Source organism: Convolutriloba macropyga, chromosome 9 (assembly GCF_964194025.1).
Source record: "Convolutriloba macropyga chromosome 9, txConMacr16.3, whole genome shotgun sequence".
Lineage (NCBI taxonomy): Eukaryota > Metazoa > Xenacoelomorpha > Acoela > Convolutidae > Convolutriloba > Convolutriloba macropyga.
The window spans coordinates 65,294,927-65,311,406 of record NC_134476.1 but is presented as its reverse complement, the minus strand read 5'-3'; the positions used below and the strand labels follow the sequence as shown (position 1 = coordinate 65,311,406).

The 16,480-nt window shown below is 31.5% G+C and overlaps 1 protein-coding gene across 1 annotated transcript in view; it reads right to left on the bottom strand.

Annotated features, from left to right (window-relative positions):
* LOC142346289 (uncharacterized) overlaps positions 1–16,480 on the bottom strand; it is a 41,568-nt gene that overhangs the window by 11,437 nt on the left and 13,651 nt on the right. Inside the window, exon 3 of the mRNA XM_075398803.1 lies at positions 1,423–1,644. Coding sequence (XP_075254918.1) covers positions 1,423–1,644 — 222 coding nt within the window. The remainder of the gene's footprint in view (positions 1–1,422; positions 1,645–16,480) is intronic.

Below are 16,480 nucleotides of genomic sequence, written 5' to 3'. Positions count from 1 at the left end.
CCGAACAGAAAAAACGAGTAATTTTTTGGGTACTCTGGTTTCACGTTCGGTTGTTACAGATCCATATGAAGTCAAATGGGCCAGTCAAATCATTGTTGTATGGTAGAATGATATAAGTCACTACGATCAAAATTAGGTTTGTTGATTTTAGGCCAAGATAACGCTGCATATCCCAATGTATGCAAAACACCTCTCAAAACACATCTGTTTGAAAGCTTGACACCGCCTCCCCTAGTGCCTTTCGTTTTTTTATATGGTAACATAATACTGTACATCAGCATGGTCTCAGATTGTGGGGTCATAAATGCCCGGGTTGAGGTGTCACAGCCATTCAACGCAAAATTTTGAAAGATAAGCGGTGAATGCGGAAAATTTTGTATGATAAGCGGTGAATGCGGTGAAATTACAAAAATCATGCGGTGAATGCGGTGAAAAAAAAACCTTTATCGGCTGGTAGCGGTGAAATTACATAATTTCACTGCTGAATTCAGCGGTGTAAGTCTATAAATTCACCGCTTTGAAAAAATTGTCCAAACTATGTAAGATAAGTGGTGAATGCAATGAAATTACATGTATTCACCGCTGAATAACATTATTTCACCGCTTAAAAAACGCTTCGAATTGTCTTTTGTCCAACGAAGTTAAGATACATTTATTCAAAGACGCAGGGAAAATTTGCCTACGAATAATCATATATATTTTTGAAACTTTTTGTAAGCGGTGATTTTATGTAATTTCACCACTAGAGTAGGCGGGGAACTTACATAATTTCGACGCATTCACCATATTTCACCGCTAAAATTTGTAATTTCACCGCTTATCTTACAAAATTTCAACGCGTATCTTTTACATGAAGGAGAGTGAATTTGAAATAATTTCAAAACAAATATGCAGGACTTTAGTGACAAGTGGCGCAGTGGAAGAAGAAGTGGCCGACATGCAGGCGGTTCGAATCCGTGCAAGGACGGTAACTTGTAGTAAGCGGTTAAATGTGGTGAATTTTTTTAAGTTCACCGCTTACTCTAGTGGTGAACTCACATAATTTCACTGCATTCACCGCATTACACCGCAAAATTTTGTACGAAATTTGCGGTGAAAATAATCAAATTTTCACCGCTTATCTTTCATGTTTTTTCCGATTTTCTTGCGACCCGGGTGGCAAAGGTGTTATAATAGATATCATATTCAAAATTTGAGCTCACGAATTTTGGCTTAGAACGCTCGAAAGTCGGGTTATATGTGAATTTCAACGCACGAAAGTCTGGACATAGTTACGTTCCGTCTGGGGTGGTCTGGACATAGACATGTTTTGTCTGGGACGGTCTGGACATAAGGACTTTCGGTCTGGAACCTCAACCTGGGATTGGATGTTCTTTTCATGCATTTTTAGAGGCAAATTGTTCTCTATGAGTTCTTTCTTACCTCCAATTTTGTCAGTGCAGATATCTCTCTGGTCACAAAAGTGAAGAGGGTCTATTACAAACACAAAATCCTTCTGCAAATAGTTCACGCTGAAGATTGCCTCTGGTAGTACGTTTAAAGGGGGCGTCAATTGGGTACGCGAGATAGACCCGAACCCAGACACCCCAATTAGATCGCCTTGTCGTAAGCGGGCTTCACATAATGGCAGGAACCGGTCAACTTCTGGACAAAAACAAAGGACATATAAGGTAGGATTAAGCCCGATATTTTTCACATATTGACTCTGGGAGAAAAAAGCTTCCGTCCAAAAACTTGCTCTCAAAAAAAATGGACCATATATGGAAACTTGCTAACGAGGTCATTCTTATAACGGGAAATTTTGGAAATCACTTTTTTGGGCCATATCTGTTTCGTTTTATTGTAAGTAAGTTTGATCAACTAAGAGGTGTCGCCTTTATTAAGAACCGTTCCTACCCTTTTTTGAGCAGAAATTGCCTATTAATCGACCCACGCAGGAGAAATAGGATAACAAACGCCTTTCGCACCTTATAGTAATGTGAAGTTTGTTTGAAATGCCTAACCCACATATCCGAGTCATTCACGGTTATTAGGGATATAGTTATAATTAAAGAGTCTTTTTGTAGTAACGAGTTAACGAATTGTTGGTTTTTACAACTTTCGTAACAACTTGGTCAAAGGAATCATAGTCCAAACTTTTAGTTTAATACCAAAATTTCGACTTTATTAAGACAAAAACGTCAAAAAGCTTCACTTTTTGACACCGCGAAATTAAAAAAAAACATGGTTCATTTCGTGTCTAAACAAAAATTATCACAAAATTGAAAGAAATCAAAAATTGGACAACCGAAAGTTTATTATCGACCTGAGACGACAATTTATACATTTGTTTAAAATTAATAAATCTGAAAAGAAATCCTACTCGAAAGTTTTTTCAGGACATAATATAGACTTTTTCATTTGAAGCTGAGCGTTAAATTTATGAAAACATCCTTGTAGTTTTTGCTCAGTTTTTTTTTGGCTGAGGGGAGGTCAAAATTGTTTTGAAAAAATGTACAAATGAGAAAGCAAGACTTGAAAGATGTCATGCTTTCGAATCTTCTTCAAACAGCAAACATTGATTTTATAATTACTCTTCCATATTGATTGACTTTAATTGATCCGGGCGTCAAATTATTTCGTCATCAAATTCAGTGCCCAAATTTTTATGCAGGAAGGTATGTGGTGTACTCCCCTTCCAGTTTTACTGCTGAAAGTTTTGAGAAAAATTGCCGCTTTAATTATCCAAGATTGAGGTTGCTTCATAGATTCCTTCTTCTCATTGGGTTGAATTGAAGGAAAAAGCTGCCTATAGTGTTTGAGGGGAAGCAACTATCGTTATAATAATCCTGTAAGGAGATTGAATAAGCTTTCTAGTTCGAGTACATTTGTATTTCGAATGGACACTATTTGCGTGAACCGACAAGGCCTTGACCCGGGTCGCGGATCAGTTGACCTGTAATTGATCCAGTCAAACTTGGGCAAAACAATTCCCTGTTGAGATTAACTTTGCCTCATTTTTCAACTCTCAATCACTTCAATAGTAAACTTCATTTCTCAGCCGCTTCTGTGATAATGTATGATCGACGCGCAAAAGTGAACAGTAAAAAATGGCAGCTAGCCGGCCAGAATTCCATAACCAGAGACAATGATTTTGGGGCTGCGGCTTTTTGTCTTTTTGTCGGTTATATTTCAATATTGAATAACAGCTGTCGAAAAATAATCTGCTGATCAGGTAGATGAATTTCAATCTCTGAATCTGTCATGTGTTGATAGAGCATCTATCCATCTATTATAGACATCAGCGTGGTAACCATATAACTCACGGGTGCTAGATTTAAAGTAACTTTTCTTCTACAATTACCCGTTATTAAGGTTGAGTGTCAATCAGTACTGATTCAGAACAATTTCAGAGAATTTTTAACTTTTAGTACTGTTTCAGAAGGATTTCAGAACCAACCGTGAAGTTATTTCTGAATTTCTCTAACTCAGAGCAAAATTCAGAGAAAACAATCTGTATTTTTCTGAATCAGAAAATAGTTCAGAATGAATCACTGAATTAGCTCTGAATCAGACAAATTCAGAGCAAAGTGTGACATGAATTAGACTCTGACTCAGTACTGAATTCGACTCCGAGTTAGGTACGGGCACACAATCAATTGCCCGGCCTATGTTTTCACTGATTGGAGTTCGTGTGAATGGAGAAACAGGCAAAAAAAAAACTGCAAAGGGTTGTTCTGCCAAAAAAAAAAATGTCAAACTAAAGCAGACTCAAAATCTGGAAAATCGTTTCTACTTTTGAAGTACGAGAGCCGTTATTAAGTAAATGAGTTTCTGTTTTCGAAAGACTGCCTGAATTCTTGTATGTGTATTAGAATAATTGATATTGATACAATTTATGTTCATGAAAAATGTCTTCAAAATATTTTCTTTTTTTTCGGGCTATTGATTTGTAATTGAGAAACCAAATTACTTGATGTAGTTAAAGAGATCAGATAGGCGGCTTTAAGTACCTTAAATGATAGCTTTTAAATTAATTTTGTCAATCTTTTTTGAAGACTTCGACCAAATCGTTGAAATTGAGAACCCCCAAGCGTTGGCAAAAGGCTCGTTGAGGGCCCCCCATGAATTCAAATTTTCAAGCGGCAAAAAAATTTTGCAACTCTAATTTCCTTATTTCAATCAACAAAGAGGAGTGTTCGTGTTCCTAGTGCCTATCCCGGACCTAACGCCAAGTCAATTTCAGTACTGGGCAAGTCTAAATCCAAGTCTTATTTCATTACTGATTCAGAACCATGATCATGTCACTTTTTACACTTGGCAGTCTAAATCCAAGTCTGATTTTAGATTTGGCAAGTCTAAATCCAAGTCTGATTTTAGACTTGGCAAGTCTAATCCAAGTCTGATTTTAGACTTGGCAAGTCTAATCCAAGTCTGATTTTAGACTTGGCAAGTCTAAATCCAAGTCTGATTTTAGACTTGACAATTGAAAAAGGCGTCTAAAATAGCCGAAAAAAACGTCTAAAATAGCCGAAAAAAACGTCTAAAATAGCTACAAAAAACGTCTAAAATAGCCGGGGAAATGTCAAAAATAGCCAAAAAAACGTCTAAAATAGCCGAAAAAAAACGTCTAAAATAGCCAGGGAAACGTCAAAAATAGCAGAAAAAAAACGTCTAAAATAGCCGAAAAAAACGTCTAAAATAGCCGGGGAAACGTCAGAAAATAGCCGAAAAAAAACGTCTAAAATAGTCTCCCACTATTATCAACCAGGTTTCCACAACTTTGTAAAACTGGGCCCCTTGACAGCATGGGAACCCTCACAGTCTTCTTCATAACTTTTCCTCGATTCGAATACCCAGACATTTCAAGATCTGAAATATATATATATATATATATATATATATATATATATATGTTGATTTTCGGCTAAAATTCGGCTCCAAACGGCTGAAAAATGGCTGAAAACCCTCCCGGGGTGCTAATAATCAGCCAATAACCAATTTGGTATGCCCCCGACATCATTTTCTAGCACCCCGGGAAGGTGGCCAGAAAGTAATGCCAAAATCGTGGCACGTTGCGAAATTTTTTTGAATTCGAAAATTTCACTCGATTTTTTTTTGAAAAGTTGGTTTTGACTAGAGAATCAACTTCCAAGTGTTATCCAAGTCTTGATTAAGACTTGGCAGACTTGTAAGATTTGTATTTAGACTTGCCCAGTACTGGAAACCTAAATAAGACTTGGATTTAGACTTGCCTAGTACTGATATAGACTTGGAGTTCGGTCCGGGACCTTAAATGATAGCCTTTTTATTAATTTTGTCAATCTTTTTTGAAGACTTCGACCAAATCTTTGAAATTGAGAACCCCCAAGCGTTGGCAAAAGGCTCGTTGAGGGGCCCCCCCATGAATTCAAATTTTCAAGCGGCAAAAAAATTTTGCAACTCTAATTTCCTTATTTCAATCAACAAAGAGGAGTGTTCTTGTTCCTAGTGCAGTTACCGCGGATTTGGAAAAACTGTTTGATCTTTCGACGTATTTAACTTGTTTGATTTATTTTCTTTGTCCGATGTCGGCCAAAGCTAACATTGTTTTTTCTCTAAATAGAAGTTCAAGATAAAACAGTTATCGAGTTGTCTAGGTACCTTTGATATTGACTGAAGAACAAATACTGTGATTTTAACTAAATTTGGTCAATTGGTTGTCCATTTTTCGTTCCGTCAGCAAATGTTTTTCATTGAATTTCTGACTTTTTTTACCAAATCGGTTCCCTTACCTACAGTTCAGCGACAATAAGTACTGATTCAGACAATTTTCAGACAGAATTTAAGTTTAGTTACTGATTCAGAAGGATTTCAGAACCAACTGTGAGGTGATTCCTGGATTTATCTGATTCAGAGCGAAATTCAAAATAAATCACTAAATTATCTTTGAATCAGACAAATTCAGTGAAAACTGTGACCTGATTTAGACTCTGAATCAGTACTGAATTCGGCTGATAGTTAGATACGGGTTGTTAGTTCCTAATATTCGACTTAACACTAGTAGTGGATAAAACAAGGATTCCAACCACCAGTAAAATTTGTCCCTTTCTCCTAACGCTAATCGCGCATGTCGAATCAGGCCAAAGTTTACTGTTTGTTGGAATCCTTGTTTTATCCACTACTATATATTAGCTCTAAATTCAATCAAAAAATTAATTAAAATTCAAAAACAAAAAAAAAATAAAAAAAAATCAAAGCAAAATTTACATTTCACTCTTTAAGAGCGATTCACTCTTATTCGGAGTGATCCCCCAGTAGAAAGATCGCTCTTTTTCACTCTTAAAGAGTGATTCCCTCTTTTTGATATTTTTTTTTATTTTTTTATACTTTTTAATTCAAATTATCTATACTCTTCAATAAATTTATATTTTCTTTTACTTTTTATATATTTATTCCATTATTAATAAGAAATGATACAAAATTATAGTATTTACATGAACAACTATCAGTGAAACTGCTTCGCAGATCCTCTGTTTGGACAATAACTAAAGGACTTACAGCTCTAGGATTTTGTCTTTTATCTAATAAGCTTCTACTAAATCCTCTAGTTAATTCTACATCTGGATGTTGTTTCTTTACATGAGCCCGTATCCCATCATATCTCACACAAGAAGTACAAAATGGACAATTAACTTTAGCTGAAGTACAACTTCTACATGTATACTTACTCTCATCGAAATCAGTTAGTGGTTTTACATAATTACATTTATTACAAATTCTAATTAAGACTTCTGGGTTAAGGTTAGGGTTAGGGTTAGGGTTAAGGTTAGGGTTAATGTTAGGGTTAGGGTTAAGGTTAAGTTTGGGGTTAGGGTTAAGGTTAGGGTTAGGGCTAAGGTTAGGGTTAAGGTTAAGGTTATGATCTGAGTTAGAGTTAGAGTCACAGATAGAATCAGAACTAGAACCAGAACTAGAACCAGAACCAGAACTAGAACTAGAGCTAGAACTAGAACCAGAACCAGAGCTAGAGCTAGAACTAGAGCTAGATTCATTTTTTAAAGAACACCCCCATGGAGAAAAATTATTATTACAAATACCACTCAGTATTATATTACCACACATACATTTATCAGTTTTATCTTTATGACATGATTCATAATGATATTTTAAAACAGCAATGTTTCCATATTTATAGTTACACTCTAAACATTTTAAAATCATTTATAATAGGGTAAAATTTAATACTTACCTAATCATAGGACTTTGTCCATCCGTGGAACTGCTTCGCGGATAATATAACCATGATTTCAATTAAATCTGTAGTAATATCTTAAGATGTGATACACTCTGCTAAATATTTGTTTCCTAACGTATTGAGTGTTTTATTTTTACATCTCTTATCCAAAATCAATTCAAGGTCTATTTCTTTTTATTTCTAACAAAATTTTTAATCTCTTCTCTAAATTCTTCATTATTTCCATATAGTCTTGTTAAAAACTTTCCTCCCTTTCTATTCAAAATTCCCCTCTCTTCATTGACGAAGTCACAGCTACACTGATTTATGTATTCTTCTTGTATTGTATTTCGTAGATTAGTGAACGAGCTTTGCTCGTGGTTCCCCAACGAACTTTGTTCGTGGTTTCCCAAACTGCTTCGCAGATCATTATCCAACTCTTCTCCATATCCAACGTTAACTAATGTATTTACTCTACTCAACATTGTGCTTGCTCCCATTGCTACGCTCCCAGCATTTCTTGATATTATATCAGGATAAATATATCTAAGTATAAATAAACCTGAGCTTATAATTCCACCAATAGTTGATAAACTTTTTATACCCTTTCCCATAACCATTTCTTTAGTTAAAACATCATTCTGTATTTTAATATTATTTATATTAAGAAGTTTATTAAAATATATATAGAATATTTAGTTATCGTGATTAATATCATTTCTATGTGTTGCATTTATCATGAGTGGTTTCATATATGCTGTAGGTTTATTTATATCTTCTTTTTCTAATTCATCCTTTAAACTAAGAGCTTTTAAATCAAGGAAACCAACTCTTGAAGCATATATCATTGTTCTATTACTATTAATAATAAAAAAAGTTTTTTTCTTCTTTTTATACTTTATTATACCATAACGAAGTTCATCTGACATTCCATCTGTACGATTATAATGGTTACTGTTTAACTCGCTAATTATTTTATCAAAGTCATGTTCACATTTATATATCTCATTAAAGTTTTTAAATAGATCAGGCCATTATAAGTTGTTAAATAAATAGTATCACAACTCATTCTTGCTGTATTAATTATTTGAGCTGGTTTGTGACACATTATAATCATTTGAAGATTATAATGTCTTCCTTCAGTAAAATAATAAACTATATCCTTATTTAACCTATCACCCATATCATCAAGTACTATTACACAATTTTGAAATTTATGCATATTATTTTTTGTGATCATATTTATATCACATTCATTAAACCCAGTATAAAACTTATTAGACTCAGGATCTATCCAGTCTCTGTCATCTTTACACACTATAACTATATTTATAGCTTGGTCTTGGTCTTCGTTTTGGTTTTGGTTTTGGTCTTGGTTTTGGTCTTGGTTTTGGACTGAGTATAATTTTAAGTGTTGTCTAATAAAATATGTTTTCCCTGTACCAGTTCCACCATAAACAATAGTGTGTAATGGTGACTTTTCATATTCAAATCTAACTAGACTACTATTCATAAATCCACCAAAGCTTTCTTCTAGTTTTGTATTTTTACTTGGTATTGGATCATATATTAAATAACAAATTCCAATTATAATAATAATAAGAAAAAAAAGTATACCACCTTTATCCATTTTTATATATAAAATTTATTATATAAAAATGCTTATCCTAACTTTTCAGGAATTCAAAAATAAATTTAATATTGATAATAATGCTATGAGTGATATCAGAATAAAAGATATAGGTAAAGATATAAGTCTAACACCAATCGAAATAATAATGAGAGATGAGACTCCAGATAGTATCCGTGAACCTACCTTCAATATTATTGTAATTTACATCCAATTGAAGGTACACATTGGGTTTTAGTTATAGGAAGAGAAGGTGGTCCTGTGTATTACTTTGATAGTTTTGGTGTTGAGACCCCACCATTATTCCTAGAAGAATATGTTGATCTAAGCTCTAATGAGAGAATACAACAAGATGATGAATCTTATTGTGGGGCTTATTGTTTATATATGATCTATCTGATTGATAGAGGATTTAGAATTAAAAGTGCTTTGAATATTCTAGTTAATCAATGTAAATATCCAGGAATATATAATGAGTGTTTTTGTTTAAGTTGTAATGTTAATGATAAAGATAATGATAATGTTAATGATAATGATAATGTTAATGTTAATGATATTGTCATTGATAATGATAATGATCTACAAAGTAGCGTTGCTAATAATGATAATGCTAATGATAATGATAATGATAATGATAATGATAATGATAATGTTAATGACAATGATAATGATATTTTTATATATCAGGGAACCTGTTTCGGAGATCTATTTGGTGAAAAACATGGTGAAACATGGGTGAAGCCTCATCAAACGGTTAAACCTAATAACAATAGTCCTACTAACACTATCTCTATAAACATAAATGAAGATCTACAATCATGGCTAAATGATGATGATAAAATTGCTGAAGCCACATTCCCAAATAACTTTAGATGTATAATATCTGGTCCTAGTGAATGTGGTAAGACATTCTTATTAAAAAACTAATTCTAGCTAGTATATATTTTGAGAAGCTATACATCATTGGACCTACTTGTGATCAATATGAAGGTTTAGAGAGAATAAACTCAAAAGCAATTATAAAATTTATTAAAGATATAAAAAATTTACCCTCTCCCGATAAACTACCAAAAGACCTAAAGAAACTAATGATATTCGATGATGTTAGAGCCAAAGAACCGGTTATTAATGAATACTTTTGTAGAGGTAGTCATAGTAATTGCAATATGATATATCTTAATCAAAACTTGTTCTCTCTGGATAGGCAGAGTGTTAGAGAGAACTGTAATCTATTTATTTTATTTGAACAGAGAGGTAAAGTCCTAGCATCGATTTATCAAGATTTCTTTACTAATATTGAACTTAGTTATAATGATTTTTGCTAATATATGTAATAAGGTATGGAAAAAGCCTTATAATTATATTGTCATTGATATAACTAAAAATAAAAATATGATTGGTAAACTAAGAATTAATTGGGATCGAAGAGTTTTGTAATTAAGTTTATGTTTATGTTTATATCAATATCTACACCAGATCAACGAAGTTGCTGACTACGTCAGATCAACGAAGTTGTTAACACAAATGTAAAGTAAAACTCAATACATAGCCATTAAAGTCTATAGTTCTCCCATGCTCATCTTTAATATGAAACTCTATATATTCTATTCTATCTTTAGTTAGATTTTGATACAAGATATTAGTTGGTATAATATTTATTAGATAGCCTGATGGTTCTGTTAGAGAAAAAGTATATAGTATGTCTGTGTTATTCCCATTATCTTTAACACCAGATATCACATTGCAATGAATGTTAATAGTACTGAAACCCATAATATCAACAATTTTGTGAGATTTATGTTTACCTTTTTTATAAACTATTTTTCTAAATCCTAGTAATGAGTCTATTGAATTTTCTATTTCAAAGCTGAGTGCTCCTTGTTTTATTTCCATTAAACATTTCATCGTATGCTTATCAGGTTCTATTATAACTTTACCATCAGTTTCTTCTTTTATTAACTCTGCTATGTCAGTTAACTCATATGCTCCCGGTGTAATAGTTGAATATAGCAACGGGATTCCTCTATAATTATAATTAAGTATAGATGTAGTGTTTGGGTTTGAGGTAGAGATAGGGTTAGGGTTATGGGCAAAGTTAGGGTCAGAGCTAAGAGCCCGAGGTAAAGCTTCTTAATCTTCTATAACAGTACTAGCATATAAGAATTGATTATTCCCTCTATTCACATTAAACACCGAATTATAAACAGATAATCTAATTAAACCTAATTTTGATGAGTTAAGTTTGGTTCACTAAAATTAAACTTTTCTGTTGGCTTTATCATTCTAAAGTTAAGTGTATGTTCTTCTTTAGTTTTAGTTAAAGCATCATGTATCTTTTGCAGTTCCCATAAGATTGAATTTTCTGTCATTTTTTTTCTAATAACAATGGATTTTAATTTGGATACAACTTATAGTTATAATAATGATATACACGAAAGTAAGATTATAAAATATAAAACTAATAATCTAGCAACAATGAATACAATCAATACTAACATTAATAATTAATATCATTCTCAATAGAGAAGAGAATAATTTAAATTTGCATGATTCATATCTAGAGATAGAGTTTGTTGTATCAGATGATGCTGGTGGTGTATTTGCTAATGATGCTAATATCAGATTAGTTAATTATGGCATGATGGCATTGTTTAGTTCAATTAAGCTTGTAACAAGTGGTGTTATGACTATTGAATATATAGATCATTGTCATCCTAATCTATTGATGTATAAGTTATTAACTAGTACTGATGATGAATAGGAGAGTGGTTTTGTTAGAAATCAAGGCAATAGAGATAGTCAACTTAAAGGTGACCATATTGCTGCACAACGAGGTCATATGTATATGATGATTAAGATGAGTGATCTATTTGGTTTCGTAAATGATTTAGAAAAGATTATATATGGTTTAGGATTTAAACTAATAATAAAAAGAAATAATAATGATAGAGCTCTATATAGAGTTAAAGCAAATCCTGGTGCAGTTGCTAATGATGGTAATATAGAAATTAGAGATATATCATGGTGTGTACCTAGTATTGATTCTAGTAATGATAATAGAATTATTGTGCAAAAGGGTTTAAATAAAAAGAATAATGTAGACTTTAGTTATAATGAAAGAAAGACATTTTATAAGAATGTGCCCAATGCTACTAACTTCTTGTTTGATCTTGGTATGGAAAGTGGTATGGAAAGACCACAATATATAATAGTTGGTTTTGAAAATAATAATGTTAATGAACAAACTCATGATGCAAGTACATTTGATATAAAGAACATTGCTGAATGTTATTGTTCGATTAATAGTGAGTTTTATCCCGAGGATAGGATGAATATTAATTATGGTACCAATAATTATAATGAGGCTTTTAAAGAGATTGTTAGCTTTAATAAAGGTTATAATGGGCTACCACATAATATAAAACCATATATAAATCATAGAACCTTCAAAATAAGTTATAGAATATATGTATTCGATACTAGATATCAAAGGGATCATATAGGACCACAACCAATAAAACTTAAATTTAAATTTAGTGCTGCAAATGCAGATGTTATTTGTCATGCATTAGTATTAACTAGAAAGGTTAATAGTGTGAATAGTGATGGTAATAAGATGTTTGATATTATATCAGAGACCTAGTCTTAGTTATAATCAAGTCATAGTTATAATTAAGTCATAGTTATAGTTATAACTATAGTCCTTGTCATTATTTCCGACTAGTCTTAACAAAACCCTTAGCATAAATAATATCTAATTTCTTTTTATTCCCTAGAGATAGACCCTTAGCTTCAAGCTTAATCTTAGCCTTTGGCCTAACCTTGGGCTTGGGCTTAGGTTTCGAGCTTCGCTCACGGTTGGAACCCGTAGTGTTAGGCTTAGGCTTAATAACAACAAAAGGATTATACTTTTTAACTTCCATTTTTTTTATATATAAAAATGAGACTTTTTTTTACATAAGTTCAAAACTAATTCATATTGTGTTGGAGGTAGACATTATAGTGGTACTAATAACATAAGAGGTTTTATTACTTCAAAAGGTACCAAAATATTAAAGGGTAATGGTGTTAAGTGTAAGAGAAATAAGTCAATGACTGTTAGTGATGCAACAATAGAAGCAGAGGGGTTGAAAGATTTCTTTAAAGGTGTTGGTAGGGCCACGGTTAATTTTGGAAAGAAAGTTGCTAATAATCCTGTAAGAGCATTAGAAATAGCAAGTAAAATAGGAAGTGCGGCTGCATCTAGAAACCCTAGAGCTGCTTTATCAGCCACACCCGATTTAATTAAATTTGCAACTACTGGTGAAGGTATAAAGGTAGTACAAAAAGGAAGAGGGTTATACTTAGGTGCTAAGAAGAGATAATTGTTTGATTATGATTATGATTATATTATGTTTTTATGATAATGTTTATGATTATGATTATATTATATTTATGATTATGATTATGATTATGATTATATTTATATTATGTTTATGATTATCGATAAATATTAATGCTAATATTATTATTACTAAATACATTATTATAACTAAACACTAACAACTTTATTTTAAAAAAACACTCAGTTTGCTTTCTTGTTCTTCTTATAATCCTCATATACCTTAACTAATTCATTATACTCATCTTTATCTATTTTATAATCATTCATTGATTTAGTATATAGTCTATTAAACTTATCACTAAACTGTTTACTTAAAATATACATTTGTGAATACTTTATACTTTTACTTCTAATTTTAGTATTAATTGTTTTTGATAATGAACCACAAACAGTTGCTGTAGCAAAAGCTGTTGGTATAGAATAAGCTAATCCTATACTTGTTAATGCAACTGATGTTGATGTTGCAGTTGTTGCTATAGATGATAATACTATTTCTGTTATCTCAGCTACGTTAAAATAATTCTTATATCTACTTAACTTCTTCTTATAGTTGTTAGTTTCAGTTTCATAATAGTTTCTACTATCTTTTATAATGTTAATATTATTGTTAAATTTATTATTACCTCGAATGTTTTCGTTTATCAATCTTTCTTATACTGATGACAAATCTGGATATAGTAATCTCTCACTCGGTGCTGTTGGTTGACTGATGGACTCCGTCATAGCTTTAATTATTTTCAGTAGTAAAATAACTCTCAATAACTTTCATTATCTTCTTGTTTAAAACCATAATGCATCTCAAGTTTTGCTTGCTCTTTATTATCAACTAACGTACTTCGTAAAAGTATAGCTATTATTTATTGTACTATTGTCCTTTTATTCTTTAAAAGGGCTCCATCTATAAAAGAAATAGGCTTTTTATTAACTTCTTTAAATTTTTTTAGCTCAGTAGTAAACATTTCATCTAGTTGTATGTTAGTGATTTTCTGATTAAACTTATTATTATCAATATCTTGTTTTAATTGATTATTTTTAGAGACAGTATCAGCAGCAACTTTATTACAAAACTTAACAGTATTTCTGACTTCATTTGTTGATTCAATAAACTCATTAATTAGTTCTTCATTCACTTGTGTTTCATTTAGTTGTAATGTTTTAGTTGTAACTTTATCAAAGTCACCCTTTCTTAGTTCAGTTATGTTTCTACGTAAAATGTCTATTTTATTAGAAGAGGATAATAAATTATTGTCACAATACTCTTTTTAGCAACATTTTTTTCACCTATCGCATGATGTACATTTGTAATTTTATAAGTATCCTTCATATCAATATTATCATTATCTTTTAGGAATAAACCGCGAGCCTTACTTAGTGTTAAATTGTTCATTGATGTTGATGTTGATTTATGTTTAGCTTGATTGAATCTGTTTCTTGTCGTTTTTGTATTTGTTTACATATAATTAGAATAATAATTAGTCTTGTAATTAGACTTATAATTGGTCTTACATTTAGACTTAGACTTAGAATTATAATTAGACTTAGGACCGCAGGTCAATATTCAATGATTGCAAAACCTTATTATTAGATTCAAAGTCAAACTCGGATTTTAATAATTCCTGTTCGTAATATTTACCTTCTATTATCTCACCATTAATATCTTCTATTTTATATGTTGGTGGTTGTGTTTTTAGAACTTCATTAACTTTAAACAATTCTCTATTCCAATTACAAGTGTATCCCTTAGAGAATGTATTACGTTTATCTGCAATTCTAACATAATCACCAACTTTAAGTTTAGGTTGGGCGTAGCCAGGTTTACCCTTAATATTCTTAAAAATAAAAGTGTATTTAACTTTATCAGGATTATTAGAAGCGTCAACTGGTGTCTTATTAATTGTTGAGTGAATGTTATTGTTATATGTTATGACTGCATCATTTAATATATTTACCCAATTACCATTGCCATTGATGAACATAGGTTTATTTATTATATGTAATAATGTTCTATTAAATCTCTCCATGAATACAGCCTTTAAATCACTATAAGTAGAATATAGTTTTGTTTCATATTCTTAAAGTAAAGATTTAAATGTTTTATTGTAAAACTCACTACCTCTATCTACCCATAACTTTTCTCGTTTTCTAGGTTCAGAGCCACCTTGTGGATGTTCACTTAATACTATTTTAAAACCATTTGTTATAGATAAACCAGATTTATTCTTTAATGGAATAGCCCATGCATATTTTGTGAATATATCTATAACAGTTAAAATAAACTTATCATTATTATTGTATTTACTTAGAGTTGACTTATCAATTAAATCAGCTGACCATGTTTCATCTTTATATAAGGGTATTATTCTTTGTCTTCTAAACTTTGTTATTTGAGGACTGAATACTTCTTTAGCTAAAATTATTGTTGTTGTTGTTGTTTTTACACATTTTTTATGGATGTAGTCATGCTTTCACCTATCAACGAAGTTGTGAGCTTGCTCATTTACCATAGTTAAAAACAAAATTATCTAGTTGCTCTTGATTAATAATATTCATAGATAATAGTTGCTTAGATATATCTAGCATTTCATCATATAATCCATCATGACCGGCTTTTGTTTCTAGTATTAATAATTCTAGTCTTTCTATTCAACTATTTGGGTCTGGGTTGTTATTTAATCCCCTACCATATACATCATCTTTTATCCCTATTATACGTTTTTTGTTCTATATCTAGCGCTTTTCTTATCCCCTTTTCCTAAATCATATCTATTATCTGTTAAAAACCTTTTAATTTTGTTTTCATCTTTCTCAATTTCACCATATTTTATATTTGGGTTAGTAAGAAAGTTTATAAATTCATCTGACAATTCATATATTTTATCCTTAACTATAAATGAATTTTCTTGGTAAATTAGTTTAACACCGTTCATTTCGAATTCACCAATATCTAAATTTCCGAACTTTAACTTTAATTGGGGATTAGATTGAACTGACATTATATTAATAATTTGAGCCGTGTCTTTATCTTCTAACATTCCTGGTTTATCTCGAGCTTCCTCTACAGCTTTGCCATTGGACTTCATTAATGCTTCATTAAACTGGGAGCCAGCTTGCTCTATCGTCTTAGTTTTTTTTTTATCTAACTCTTGATTTTGCCAATCTATTGCTCTTAATGTTTGCTCACTTAAGGCTAGATTCTGTTCAGTGTTTGCATTTAGTGTTTTTGTTAAAGGATCAAATAATTCTTCTGTTTCTCCATAATATTCTTGTTGTT